Source organism: Marmota monax, unplaced genomic scaffold (assembly GCF_021218885.2).
Source record: "Marmota monax isolate L192 unplaced genomic scaffold, Marmota_monax_Labrador192_F-V1.1 WCK01_AAM20220418_F8-fsc00028, whole genome shotgun sequence".
Lineage (NCBI taxonomy): Eukaryota > Metazoa > Chordata > Mammalia > Rodentia > Sciuridae > Marmota > Marmota monax.
Genome location: NW_026694779.1, coordinates 4088167 through 4103207, shown reverse-complemented (window position 1 = coordinate 4103207; position 15041 = coordinate 4088167). Strand labels below are relative to the sequence as shown.

The 15041-nt window shown below is 45.5% G+C and overlaps 1 protein-coding gene across 5 annotated transcripts in view; it reads right to left on the bottom strand.

Moving 5' to 3' along the window:
• Positions 1–15041, bottom strand: part of Srgap3 (SLIT-ROBO Rho GTPase activating protein 3) — a 248236-nt gene that overhangs the window by 63371 nt on the left and 169824 nt on the right. For all 5 annotated transcript variants that reach the window (XR_009225041.1, XM_058572986.1, XM_046425544.2 and 2 more), the window contains exons 5-7: positions 5218–5403; positions 1927–2055; positions 243–464 (exon numbers count right to left, since the gene is read on the bottom strand). Coding sequence is in view for 4 of the 5 variants with exons in the window: in XM_058572986.1 (XP_058428969.1) it covers positions 243–464; positions 1927–2055; positions 5218–5403 (537 nt within the window). In the remaining variant the exon portion in view is untranslated. The remainder of the gene's footprint in view (positions 1–242; positions 465–1926; positions 2056–5217; positions 5404–15041) is intronic.

Here is a 15041-nt window from a genome sequence, read left to right as displayed (position 1 = left end):
GATGGACATGGGCTAGTGCATTTGCTCTGTCTCACCACATGGTGTCCTGGGCCATGTTATTATGCAGCAAGAAGGGCCTCACCAGATGCTGAGCAGATGCCATTCGCCACATTCTTGGACTTCCCAGCCTCCAGAACCAGGAGCTAAATAAATCTTTGTTCTTTCTAAATTTCATGGTCTCATGTATTTTGCAACAGAAAACGCTGAGACAGCCTCAAGCCTGGCCTCCAGGGGAAACCTACCTCATCCCCCATGTGGGGCTGGAACTCGAACTTGAGCGGAGGGCAGAAGACCTGGTTGCACATGTCCATGACGGTGTGCTTGTCGCTCCGGGAGTCCAGACTGTCCACGGCATTCTCGATCACATCCAGCCCTTCATGGCGTGAGGTCTCCAAGTTGTACTCAGCTGAGAGGTATGTCCGGAAGGTGCGGGCCAGGCTGGCATGAAAGCCCAAATCACAGCACTTGGGAAGAGGCAAGGACAGAGGGTGCAGATGACAGCTGGGACGGTGACTTACAATCACCTCCCATTCCACAGCACTTTGAACACAAACCACTCCAAAGCTCGCAGAGGATGTTGGGGGTTGAGATTTGCACCATAGCAGCGCTTCTCTCAGCTCCCCAAATTCACCACATTCCTTCTCATCTCTAGATTTTCGTGCATGTGTCTCCTCTGCATGAAATACTCTTCCCTCCAGATTCAGCTTCCTCCAGAAAGCCTTCCTGATGCCCTCCACACTTAGGAGTTTGTGTCAGTGTCCCCACTGCAGGGACCCAGGTTTCCCTGCATCTCTTACTGTGACCCCTGCAACTACTTATTAATGTGTCCTGTGTAGGAAGACCCGCTGGCTTTGGCCTACTGCAGCACCTCACATCCTAGACCACAGGAGGTGCTGAATAAATATTTGGTAAATGAATGAATGAAAAAGGCGAAAGATGGGGCTGGGGTTGTGGCTCAGTGGTAGTGTGCTTGCCTGGCATGTGTGAGGCATTGGGTTCGATTCTCAGCACCACATACAAATAAATAAAGTTCCATCAACAACTAAAAAATATTAAAAAAAAAAAAAGGCGAAAGAGCCAAAAGGAAAATTGAAAGGCAGAAAAGAGGGAAGGTCTGGTCTTAAGCCATTTAGAAAGCTGAGTGTCCCCCTTCCCTTAGGATGGTGATAATGGGTCCCCTCTGCAGCCAAGGGAAAAGCAAAGACCCACTGACTTCCTCACAGGACACACCAAGGCCACAGGAAAAGGATTCTGTGATCAGTACTGAGCCTTTACTGGGCATCTCCAGAGCCCAGCTGTACAGGAAGGTGGAGAGGAAAGGAACAGTCTGGGCTCCAACACAGATGGCCCAGAAGCCCTCCTGATGCTGCTGCTCACAGTGTCCTTCCTCAAGCCTGTGGTCCTTCAACTGGCATTGCAGATCTGTGTGCCCTCTGCATCTGCTTAGGCTGCCTGATGTCTCCCACAACAACATCACCAGGAGCTAATCTACGCCACTGTCTGATTCACTATCTCCTTCCACATGTGCCTGGTTGATTGGACTTAGGGGCACTGAATATATTAACATCTTCTTTACTACACTGAGATTCCCAAGGGCACCAACTGTGAATGTCTACCCCCTAACCCCACACCCAGCAAAGGACCTGGGCATAGCAGCATGCCTGGGAAGCGGGGGTTGAATGCACTCATGACTGCCAAAGCCATGCTTGGAGGGTCATCAGAGGCTCGCCTCATCCATGAAGTAGAAATCCTGGGGTGTCACACACAGCCCAGGCCACACCCAGTGCCCTCCCCCTCCAAGCAACACTCAAAAACCTGGCCACCCTGCACATCAGCCTCAGCTAAGGACCAAGTCCCTCCTTCAGCTGATGAGATGCACCAGCCTTGGTGTGGCCCCATCAGTTCCATGCTCCCCAGGATGCTCACATCAATCAGATCAGAGACATCATGGATGTAGTATTTGCTTATAGCTGCGTTGGTGGCTGCCAGGTTCAGCAGGTAGTCGTTCCGGGCCTTTGTGCATTTCAGCTTGTTCTCAGAATACTTTGCCTGCCTCTGGAAGAAGAAAAGAGTAGATGTCAGGGCCAAGCCCACATCTGTAGGCTACCTCCATGCCAGGGAGTAAGGTTCAGAGCCTGCATCGAGATCACTTCACATGGCACCAGCAGCCAGTGACACTATGTGACACCTAGCTGCCTTTGGGTGGTATCAGGGTGGGTTATAAATAAGACCCCTACTCAGCACCCTCCAGTGGTTTCCCAAGCTGCTCGTGACTGCTTCCGGGGAGCTGCTTCTGTTCTGGGCCGCCTGGCAGGGAAGAGCAAGGAGTAAGTAGGGTAGAAAGATATACTTGCCCCTTTCAGACTGATGAGTCCCAGGGTAGGGTAAAACAACAAGTCTCCTGAAAGAAACAGGGGTTTTCCTCTCTCACCTAGACATTCTCAAACCTTCCTTATTCTGATTCGATTTGTAGCTTTTTAGTAGAGAAGCCCCATTGGCAGTCTTTTTTTTATTTTTTGGTAGTGGGGATTGAACCCAGGGACACTCTACCACAGAGCCACTCCAAGCCCTTTTATTTCTATTTTGAGACAGGATCTGTAAGTTGCTAAGGGCTTCACTAAGTTGCCAAGACTGACCTTGAACTTATAATTCTCCCACCTAAGCCTCCAAAGTCACTGGGATTACAGTGTGCACTACCACACCCAGCCAGTCTTTTGATTTTTTTTCCAGAGACCTTCCCTGACTCTTCTCCGAGGTCCTCTTAGTCTGAGAACACCCAGCACACTCCTCTTGACATTTATATCCTGTGTTGGCCATGTTCCTGACCCTCAGGGAAAGCTTTGATATTCCTGACCCATTTCCTGTGGCCCACTATGAATCTGAGACCATTTTTAGCCCTTTGTGGACTCATGAACTTTTATACTTGGAGATGATCATAAAGGCATCTAGTTGAACTCTTTTATTTATAGGTGAGGAAATGAGAATGGGAGAAGCCACTTGTCCAAGAGCCAACTACTCAGCATACGCTCTGAACTAGAAAAGAGTCTCCAAAACCCCAGTTAATCCTCTGTCTATACCTGTACGTTTCCCTCTATGTTATAGTCCTATAATTCATGACTGGTTATTTTAATTTATTTTTACTACATTCATGGAGTTGTACAACCATCACTACCACCTAAATTTTAGAACATTTTTATCCCCTAAAAAGAAACTGCACATATTAGCAGCCACTCCTCATTCTCCTCTTCCTCAGCCCCTGAAAACCAACAGTTGACTTTCTATCTCTCTGGACATTTCATACAAATTAAATTGTACAATATGTGGTTTTAATAACTGTTAGCATGTTTTCACTTAGCATGTTTTCTAGGTTCACCTATGTTGGGCATATGTCAGTGCTTACATCCCTTTTATGGCTGAATAACATTCCATTTTATGGACAGAGCACATTTTACTCATCCATTTATGAACATTTGAGTTGTTTCCATTTTGAGGCTATCATGAATAATGCATCTGTGAACAGTCATGAATATATTTTTACATGGACATGTTTTTTGTTGTTGTTGTTTATTTTGGTACTAGGGATTGCACCTAGAAGCACTTTACCTCTGAGCCACATCCTCAGCTCTTTTTTATTATTTTTATTTTGAGACAGAGTCTCACTAAATTGTTGAGGCTGGCCTTGAACTTGCAATCCTCCTGCCTCAGCCTCCTGAGCCACTGGGATTATAGGTATATGCCACCATGCCCAGCTTATTGTTTTTATTTTGAAATAGGGTCTCACTAAGTTGCTGAGGCTGCCCATGAATTTACAATGATACTGCCATAGCCTCCTGAGTTGCTGGGATTACATGTGTGCATCATACACCCAGCTGCATAAAATGTTTTAAGTTCTCTTGGGTAGACACCTAAGTGTGGAACAGTTGAATCACATGGTTATTTGGTCTCTGTTTTACATTTTTAGGAGCTTCAAGGTTGTTTTCCAAAGTGATATAACATGTTACATTCCCTCCAGCAACATGTAAAGATCCCAGTCTCCACATCCTCACCAATACTTCTCATTGCCTGCTTTTTCATTCTATCCATTCAAGTGGCTATGAAGCAGTATTCCATTATGATTTTGATTTGCATTTCCTTAATCATTACTGATGCTGAACATCTGTTTATGTACTTATTGACCACCTATATATAGCTTATCCAAGTCCAGTTGTGTTTTGTTCCCACTCAATTGCCTACAATTTTTAGAGTTAAGGGACTCTATACTCATAGAATTAGACTCAGAAGCCCAGATAAACATCTGGTGCAATGTGTGACAGATAGAGCTCTGTGAAGATTTCATGGTAGCATAGAATGAAAGAATGTGGCGAATTCAGCAAGAATATCATAATATCATAAGAAAGAATATCCTTTCCAGAAGAAAGGAACCTTAGAAGTCACTTAGTTTAGAATGAGAAGAACAGCGTGTATACTGCCTTCGAACTTCCCTGGCTATGTTTGATGTCACCGAATGATCACAGCACCACTTCTAACAAAGCCTGGAGAGGGCTTTGCAACCCTCCACATAGTGATCTGGGCAGCCATGAGCAATGGATGAGAGCTGACATGAGAGACAAAGCTTTGGGCCATCCCTGTCAGGTCTGAACATTGAGGTTCAGGGGTGCTATAAATGTGGCATTTGCAAAACTCTAAAGACTATTTCAGAGCTGATGTATGGTGATCCTAAAACTCTGGGCTTTGGCTTGGCAATGGCAATTTCACAAAAGGCCCTTCACCAGGGTCCCAGGTGCTGCCTAGTAGCCAGGGCTGCTCTTTCTTGTTGGGACACACTGAGTCCCACTCAACTCTGCACTCTGGTCCTAGCCCACAGCTGGCCTCTGGACCAAGCATGCCTTCCACTAATGCCTGCTGATTCCCATCCTGGGTATGTGCTTGCTGAACATGAATCCCGCCACCCCAGTTCACCTCTCTAGTCAGCTCAGCATCTCTGCTGCCTGTTGACTATGGCACCATCTGAGCTTTAAAAGAGCTGGCAGAGGCCTGGCCAGCCTGCCTCCTCCACGACACTGACCTCCAAGAGAGCAGGTGCTACAGCACCCTTCTGCCCTCACCCCAGGGTGCAGAGGAACAAGGCAGAGCCAAGGCTGTCAGCCCTTAGCTGAGCACACAGCCCTACTTGTCATGTCCTGACCCCCGTCTCTCCCAGCCTGAGGCCCCACTCACCTTCTCCTTCATCTTCTCAATCTTCTTCACAGAGCTGCGACGCTGGGGCCGGTCCTCGTGCCGAAGGAGGTTCATGCTGAGATCTCCTGACTTGTTAAACTGCTTCTCCTCCTGCTTCTCAGCTTCCTTTAGCTTGCTTTCTGCACTAATGCTCTCCGCATGGTACATGTGGTAGGTTTTCATGACCTTGGGATGCACAAATTGGAAACACCAACAGTCTGTCACGGCCCAACATGGTCCCCCCTCCTGCTCCCAGCCCCACCTCAAGTTCTGCACCACATCTGTGCCCACTTCTTCCCGTGACACACCGAGTGTTTGCCATTCTTTACTTTTGCACAAACTTTCTAAGGACTGGAAATGATTCTGATTTTCATCAATAGCAGCTGCTTTGTGACCATCACTATTACTGTTATCACCATTGTCAACATCATCACACTCCTACTGGGTCAGACCAGGCTCGGAAAGAGGAAACTGCAAAAGGTAACCACAGCCCCTGAGCCTTTCGGGTTCTCAGAAGTGATAGGGCAAGCTTGACCTTTCCTCAGTCATCCTTTCCAGCCCCACCAGCTGTGACCTCTGCATCATCACCAGCACCATCATCACCACCATCCCTGATTTGAGCTGGCAGTTTAAGAACATTGAACTTTCAATTGACGTCAGAAAAATGTTACAAACTCTGGAGAACCTTAGATAATGTGGGGAAAAAAATTATTCTCTACTATGTTTCTCTCTCCTTCCTTAATCCTGAATGTCTTACCACCCCAGCCCCCCCCCAAAACTTATAAAACAATAAATGCCTAAAAAAATACAGCCAACTTTTCTTCAAGAACTTGATGGAATGCGTTGTTGTCTGCATTCTACTCATTTTGGTTCGTTTGCAGTTGTAATAAGGGTCCTAAAACCCCCTTCTGCTGATTTCCACTTTGAACCACCAGTTGTTTCAAGGGCTCATTTTCAAACAATTGGGTGGGCCAGAAGCTTGTAGTATCAATGTGCTCTCGACCTCTAGTGGCCAAAAGGAAGGACTGCAGGCTCATAGGAAAGTTATCTGTACCATCTTTCAAGTAAAGAAAACACCCCTAAGAATTGGGAACACCTGTACAGCCTATTCCCCTTCCTGGATGCCCTCCTCTGCCCCTCCACATTCACAGACACCCCTGATTTCTTCACTTCCTCATCACATTGCTGCTGCTGTTCATTTCTGGACCCACCCTTCCTGAGTTCAATGCTTCCTGCCTCATCCACTTTTTCTATTTCAGCTTCTGAGTCTGATTATCTCACCAACAATCTATCATCTGTGTTGAGTAGCTCTCAGAGAGACAGAGCATTTCTATTTGTATCTAGCTCTTCCTGCCCAATCATCCATGCTTGTACCTATCCAATCACTTAGAGGCATCCCAGCTGGACGCCCTCCCCTCCCATATTTCCTGTACCTCATTTTCTCTTTCTCCCTTTGCCTTGTTTTCTTTTATTCTTCTCGATCCACAGAGTATTCGTCCCACTTTCCAACAAGCCAAACTTCCCAGGATAGACTCCTAAATGCATTTCAGAAATCCCATGCGTGGTGAACACAGCCTGAGAACTCTGGGGCCAAGCTCCCTGTGATCTCATGGATTCCTGATCCCAAGGGAAACAGTGAACTCAGTTGCCCAGAGTGATGTGTCAGACAGCTGCCACTAGAGTCTACCTGGGGGCCTCTCTGAGATGAGCTTATTTATACCAGAATCCTATAGCTATTTATTTTCTTTATTGAATTACAGATGTCCCTTGGTATTCATGGAGGATGGGTTCCAGGACCCCCCACAGATAGCAAAGTCTGCAAATACTCAATCCCTTATATAAAACAGCAGAGTATTTGCATAAAATATAAGCATGTCCTTCCAAGTACTTTAAATCATCTCTAGATTACTTACCTCATACAATGTAAATGCTATATACATAGCTGTTGTACTGTGTTGTTTAGGGAATAATGATAAGAAAAAGGTCTGTACGTGATCAGCTTAGATGCAATTTTTTCCTGAAGATTTTTGATCTGTTGTTGGCTGAATCCATGGATACAGAACCCATGAATGTGAAGGGCTGACTGTACCTGGAACAAGAGTTCAGTGTGGAAAGTCTTTAGCTCAATAGCCTAGAAGAGTCTGCTTGATTTTGCCAATCCAGGATGTTTTAAGCAATATTTAAACTTATCTATTACTTCAAAGTTTAAAAACACCTTTCTATTATCTCCTTCTATTGGAGAAGCAATTCAAGCTGTTCTTACCACAATCCCTGGGGCAGCATGATAACAACAAGAGCAGCAGCTGTTTGTTGAGCACTTACTACTACATGTCAGTACTTGTTCTAAGCACTTCTCATATACTGCTCAATTTATTTCCCACAAAAGCCCTATGAAATAGGACCCTGGGATCCCTGCCTTACAGATGAGGAAACCATGGCTTCAAATAGCTCAGGTGAGCTTCTTGAGGTCACAAAGCCAACATGTTGCAAAGCCAAGGTGGCCGTCCCCACAGCCAAGACCTTATAGGCACAGGGCTGTTGTGCCTTTCTGGAACCTTTACTCAACCAGGAAATAGAAATGGATGGGTCCTCTAGCTCACAGGGATTCAGAAGACCTGGTTTTGAGTCTCAACTCAAACTGGGTGATGTGGACAGGCTTTTCCTTTCTGTACCTTCCTGGTGAAGTTCAGATGGGGGTAGATAGAAAAGAGCCCTGTAAACTATGAAAGTGACTAGCTGGTGGCAGCTGGGTGCAGAGCTTGGAAGAGCCAGAAGTGGATGTGGGTGTTCAGCTAAGGCCGAGGCACTGAAACTAGAGGTTTGTGAAGAGGCACCTGTTCCCTTGTTGCCTGGGGAGGGCCTTTCCCAGCCCTGCAGGCTCTTCTGGGAAGGTTCCACCTGAACAGTTCTAGGGAAGGGTGTCATAGGGACATGTAAGCAGAGACCACTATTCTTGGACTCAGTTCAGTTTTATGGATTCTCGGAATATAAGAGCCCAAAGGCTCTCCAGAAATCTTGTTGCATTAATCCCTTACTGAAGGAAGCCAAGGGCTCAGAAATACCAAGTGTGTGCTCCAAAGTCACACAGCCAGCCAGGCAGAACTGAGACCTGCAGGCCACATCTTTGACCCATAGGGATGGCCATTTCTGGTAACCACACTGCCTTTGGCATCTTCCCAGATGTACATTCAAAACTCTAATTTAAATGAAAAGGAAGCAAACGGAATCCAAAAGTTGACAGCATCAATAAAGAGACATGCTGGGGGCAGGATAAGGGTCAGTTGATAGAGAACAGCTTTTCAATGACATAGTCATGTGTGCCTCTCCTGCCCCAGGGGCTCAGCTGGCCCTAGCACAGTAAGCTTTTCACCTCCAGCATCTGGGTATAGGAGAACCCCCAGGACAAGGCATGTGAAGACATCTCAAAGTTTCAGTCTGATCACCTGCTCATTTTCTCTTTCATGGCCTATGTTCTCTGTAGAACTTTATGTCTGCTTTAATTTATTTACTTGTCAGGTTTATAAAGTGTATTGCCTGAATTCTATTCTAATTTGACCTCTTTTTTCCCCTCTTTTTTTTTTTTTTTTTTTTTTTACAGTGCTGGGAGTCAAACCCAGGGCCCAGGGCATGCTAGTTGCAGGGAAGCACTGAATTCCTCCTCCAGCCCCTCTTTTCCCAACTAAAATACCAAGTCCTGAGGGCCAGGACCTCATGTTCATGATGATACTTCCTAAACTAAAACAGAGATGAGTAGCCAATAAGTATTAATTCATAATTGAATGAAGGAATGAATGCTTGGGTGGATGGATTAAATAAATCAATGGTGAGATGGATACAGGCCTAGTCCAAGCTGGTCAAGCTTAGTGCAGTGGCTGGTGGACAATATCAACTGGCTGAGCAAGAGCCTCGAGTCCCATACTCTGGCTGGCCTTTCTTTGATGTCTTCTGTGTTTCCCCTGGGCTTCCCAAATGCCATCTCTCCTCTGTTGCCTCTGTGATGCCCAAGAAAGTGCATCACCCACACCACCTTCCCTGGCCCTTCAGACTATGACAATCCCCACTAAGACACTATGACAGTGTCTCATTATCTGGACACAGCTGGCAACCAATAAATGTATTCTGAGTGAATGAGTGTCTTCTCAGGAGAGTTGAAAGAGGTGAGGAGTTACCTAGAGGGGACCTCATCTCCAGGTCTTCTGAGGATCAGTTCCATTCCATGATGAAACTATGATGGAACAACATGAAGACAGAGGCTTGAAAGGAGCCTCAGACTTCCTCTAGCTCCATGCCTTCATCCCATCGGTGGAGGAAATCAAGGACCAGAGCTCAACTAACTTGTGCTAGGTCAGGATTTCCCAGCATGTGAGAAGGGAATTATTTGTGTAAGCAAGATGATTTCAACATCACCAATATATCATTAACCCCCTTTCAATCTTCCTGGAATCCTTCTGGTGCCTCAGGAGGAAAGACTCAGGGCAGTACTGACATGTGTTTAATGCCTCTTTTTTTTGGCACTGAGGATTGAATCCAGGGGCACTCAACCACTGAGCCACATTCCCAGCCCTTTATATATATATATATATTTATTTAGAGACAGGGTCTCACTAAGTTGCTTAGGGCCTCGCTAAGCAACTGGGGCTAGCTTTGAACTTGCGATCCTCCTGCCTCAGCCTCCCGAGCTGCTAGGATTACAGGCATGTGCCTGCACCCTGCCTGTTTAATGCTGCTTTACAGCTATGCCTCAGGCACCAGTGAGACTGGGCAATGCTACTCGAGTTTCACTGCATCCTCCTACTTATACCACATTCTTTCATTTGCTCACGTGAGATATTATTTTCTCCCCAAAGAAATATATGGACGTGTGGTTGGCCCTCAGTATCCACAGGTTCCACAAATTTAACTAACTTGTGGGTAGAGAACTTTAGGAGAAAAATTGTGTCTCTACTGAACATGTACAGATTTTTTTTCTTATTATTTCCCAAACAATGCAGCATAACAACTACTGATATGGTGTTTACATTGCATAGATATTATAAGTAATCTAGAGATTAAAGTATATACAAGGATGTGCATAGGCTCTATGCAGATATGCCTCTTTATGCAAGGAAACTGAACATCTCCAGATTTTGGTATCTGCAGGGAATTCTGGAAACAATCCTCCTCTGTGAATTACTGAGGGAGAACCGTGGTTAACAAATATTTATATAATTTAATGTATTTATTTAAGTAGCTCAGGCAAGTACTTACACACACACAGACTGGCTCAGGCTCGGCTGCTCCCCATGTGTGCTACCTGGCCTCTCTATGCCTCAGATTTATCATCACTAAAATGGCATGTAATAATACCACCTCCTGAAAAGTCTTATGGTGAGAATGAAATGAATGAGAACACAAAGTATTAGACCAGTTCCCAGTTCAAGATGAGCACCACATGTGAGAGGTGAAATGGGCACATGAGGGATGCCCAGACATGCTTGCTGATGGATGGATAAAATACTTCTAGAATATACTGCTAACAAGTAACTTAGTAACTGAAGGCATATGAAGGTAAGAATCAGGCTTGGAAGATGAACTTCTTGCAGGGCATCTTTTCGAACTGTTTAATTACTGCTAGGGTTTTTCTTGTTGCTGTTTTTTCTCCAGGCATGTGTGATCTAATTCTAAATTTAAAAAAGGAGACTATTTTTACAGGAAAGTCCTCTAGCTCAAGTCTGGAACATGCAGAACACAGCAGGCTTGGAGGCTGGGAAGTCAAGCAGGAAGTTGTGGCACCTTCTAGGGTAGAACATACTTGGGGCTCAGTTGGGCCAGTGGCAAAGGAGGTTGTGGAAAGAGGAAAGATTCAGAACTTTACAGGAACAATATGTATGCTTCACTCTTTCATAAAAGACACAGTGATAACCACTAATATTGGCTAGGCACTAGGCCAACCTCTGTAGCATGCACTCTCCTCAGTCTAATCTAGATAGATGAGTTGGAAATACCCCCATATTCCAGGGAAGGGCCAGATTCTGAGGCTTTGTCTGACAGGGCCTTGAATCCAGGCCCATCTACCACTAAAACCTGTGTTCTTTCCAATACACACGGCTGCTTTTTTTCACTAATTAATTAGGATGGGGAGAGAGTGTGGGAAATTAAAAGAAAAATATTAAGTAAGTGATGGAGGGTTCCAATGCTATGTCAAAACCATGGGGATTTGCCTGAAGGTCATTCTAGAAGGATACCCAGACAGCCTGGGAAGGATCTGTGAAAACAATCCCAATTCCTGGCCTCTCATTCTGAGGCTGTCTCCGGCTGCCCCATCCCTGAGGGCAGACATCAGGTGAAGACACCTTTGCACAGATTTTCCTGGAGGTCCAAGTGGATTTCATACCCCAAGCCCAGTGCACAATCAAATCAAGCCTTGGCTCTGTAAAAGGCAGAGCCCACTCATTACTCCAATCACTGTCTACCTGTCACCAGCTGCTGCTGGGTATGGACACTCATAGGGCCCTTTCCACGCTGCCCTGACCAAAATCACAGTGACTCCTCCTGCAGCCCTGTGCCGGGAGTAGAGCGACCCAGCAGTTCTGTCCCAGTCTGGAGTAGAGCAGTTCTGTCCCAGCCTGGAGTAGTGTGACCAAGTACAAAGGTGGGGGTGCAATGGGGGTGTTGGGGTGCCAGTTGGTTATAACACAACAGATGCATTTCATGATCTAGAAACATACTGACAACCTAAGCATATTTTTAGCTGAACAATGACAACAGAGTGAAGCTTTTTGATGGTCTATTGTTTTGTCTTGGTTGTGCTGCTGGCCCACAGTTTCATTGCCTGCCCTTTTTTCCTTCCAGGCCAACATATGACCAAAGCTATAATATGTCAGACTGATGGGACTTCAGGTAAAAATGTGGTGAAGGGGTGTGTGTGGTATGCACACATGTAACGTGCATACATTGTGCTAATGTGTGCATGTGTGCTAGTGTATAATGCTTAAATGTGAGTATGTACCTACACACATGCTTGTGCTAGTGTGTCTGCATATGTGTTAATGTGCCTGTGAGTGTATATGTGCACACACACCTGTGCAAGCATGCTTCAGTGAGGAGTGACGAGGCCTGGGCAGAGGGAAGGCTTGCTGAGTGAATGCATGAAGGAATAAGGCCTGCAGTCTCCTCTGCATCCTTCCTGGTCCCAGATAGAGATGAGCCTCTCTTCAGGAAGGAGATAGATGGCCATCAGCACATATCTCCATCACCATTACGCCCAGAAGTTCCCCTCACAGACCCCCTCCTCCTTTATAGAACATTAAAAAAAGAAAAGAATGGGGTTTACCGGATCATTCTTTCTCTACGTCATCAATTCCTGTTACTATGGTCATGAAGCTGGGCTGGGGAATAAAGGGCTCTAAAAAGACTTGTGGAACCAAAACGGTAACTAGAAGCCCCTAGCAATTAAGCATGATGAGGGGGCAGCAGGGGAACACACAGCAACTGGGTGGCCATGGTGGACAGTTCACAAAGGGGAACCAATAGTTCCAGGCATTGCTGCAGGTACAGCCCTTCTCACTGTGCAGTGACTGCCTTGGAGGGAGGAGCTCACTTTCTATCCTTGCCCCCAGGCTTGGATGTGATGTGCTTTGGCAAAGTGATTTGACAAATGTGGCCTGAGCAGAACCTTGAAAAGTGCTTGCTTGCCTATAAGATCTGCTCACTTTGGGTTTTTTTTTTTTTTTAATTGGCCAGAAATTAGCTCAGCCCAAATTGCAAACCCACAAAATCACAAGCAAACAAAATGGCAGCTACTTTAAGCCCCTAAATTTTGAGGTGGTTGTTATGCAGCAATTGATGACTGCTACAAAGGCCTTTAATAAGTCATTTACTTCTCTGTGCCCTCGTTTCTTTACCTGTAAAATGTGAGTGCTCATTCAGTAATACATCAAAGTACTTAATACAATGTGAAATCTATCCTGAGCACTCACTAAAGAGCCAGTTGTCATTGTCATCCCTGTTTTGACAACACAAGTTTTAACCCACTTGGCCAGGCTGGTAAGCAGTGCAATAGGAAGTCAAAAGCACATCTGTGTGTAATCAGTTGGCTCCACTGAGAGCCTCTACTGGAATTCCTGTTCTCTTCCTTTCTTCCCCTCTGTTTCTTTAACCCATTAAGTCTCAAGTTTTCAATTCTAAAAATATTTCAATGAAAGTGACACAGCTGCATTAAAATAGATTTGGAGATCATAACATAGAGCCCATTTATTGTATAATTTATTATTAATAACAATGTTAATGTCATTGACAATATTAATATCTTCACTAACCATTTACCTATGAGCTTTCTCAGAAGAATGGAACTCTAAAATAATTAATATTTAGGGGCTGGGGTTGTGGCTTAGCAGTAAAGCATTTGCCTAGCTCGTGCAAGGGTCTGGGTTTGATCCTCAGCACCACATAAAAATAAATAAAATAAAGGTATTGTGCAACTACAACTAAGAAATAAATATTTTTTAAAAATGAATATTTATTTCAAAGTTATCATGGTGGTATATCTGTCGCTCAATTTAAGTTTTTTAGGTGCTCCATAAATGGCAAGATGGGACATAATGGGTTAATTCCTATCCTTCCAAAGGCACCAAGCTCAAGTTCATCTCTTATTACTGTGGCCCACCTGGGGGCATCAGTTTTCTGAATCCTGTCCTTCTTTTCCTCTCTTCCCCACTCCTTCTCTCAATCAGTCTCTCACACGTCTGCTCACATCCTCCCATGTCTTCACACAAGAAACAGGCACTGAAGGCTTCAAGGAGGCCAGCACTGTGGAGAACAAGTCTCACCCCTTGTTTTCCACACTGTTCCTGCTCGATGTCTCCCATGCAAGCCACGTGTCTGCAAGTACTAGGCTCCATCTTGGGTTATATCAACAGTTCACATGTTTTACTCCATCTCTCTGCCCAGATTCTCCACTCCTTGTAGGCAAAATCAATTCCTCTCATTTATTCACAATCCATTCCTCTTCCTTTGCTTAGTCAGCACCCAGGGAGCACCAAGGATGGGCAAGAACCTGAGAGAAAGAACAACTCTGAAATGTTCCCGATCCCCCATGATGCCCTACGGTGGCAATGGGGCCAGAGCAGGCAGCCCCAAATACTTGAATTTAATGCTTTTGACTAGGGTCATCCCTCATAATCTGTGCAGGGTGGTTCCAGGCACCTCCCACATCAAAATCCACACTCTCTCAGGTCCCCTATGTAAAATGGCCTAGTATTTGCAGAGAACCTACACACATCCTCCGGTGTACTGGTTTCTTACACCACCTAATACAGTGCTATGCTACGTAAGCAGTAGTTCTACTGTGCTGTATTGTTTAGGGAATGGAGACAAAAAAGAATCTGTTCAGAATTGATGCAATGAAAAAAAAATTCTATCCTCAGTTGGTTGAATCCATGGGATGCAGAACCTGCAGATATGGAGGGCCAAATGTACTGAAGACTCAGTGTGCAGTCAAGAATAAAGGATATTGAGGAGGTACTGCTGGCACCCTGAGGGCCTCAAACAGTGGGGGAACCACTGCCCCATCTCCTGCCCACAGGCAGCTGTGCACACAGCATCTGCTAGATTCAGGGCCCATTAGGCACCAGCACCATGAGGGTCACAGAGAGATGCCACCATCCTCTTGATCTCTGACAACAGTCTGAAACTGCCCAATCTACAAGCTGCAGAAAGATGACCAGCCCCATTTTTCACAGGTGAAACTGGGAGGTGAAAGATGAGCCCAAGGCCACACAGCTATTCAATGTGGGCCTTTGGGCCTTTAGTGCAGCGATACACATCCAGTGAAGACCTGACTCCAA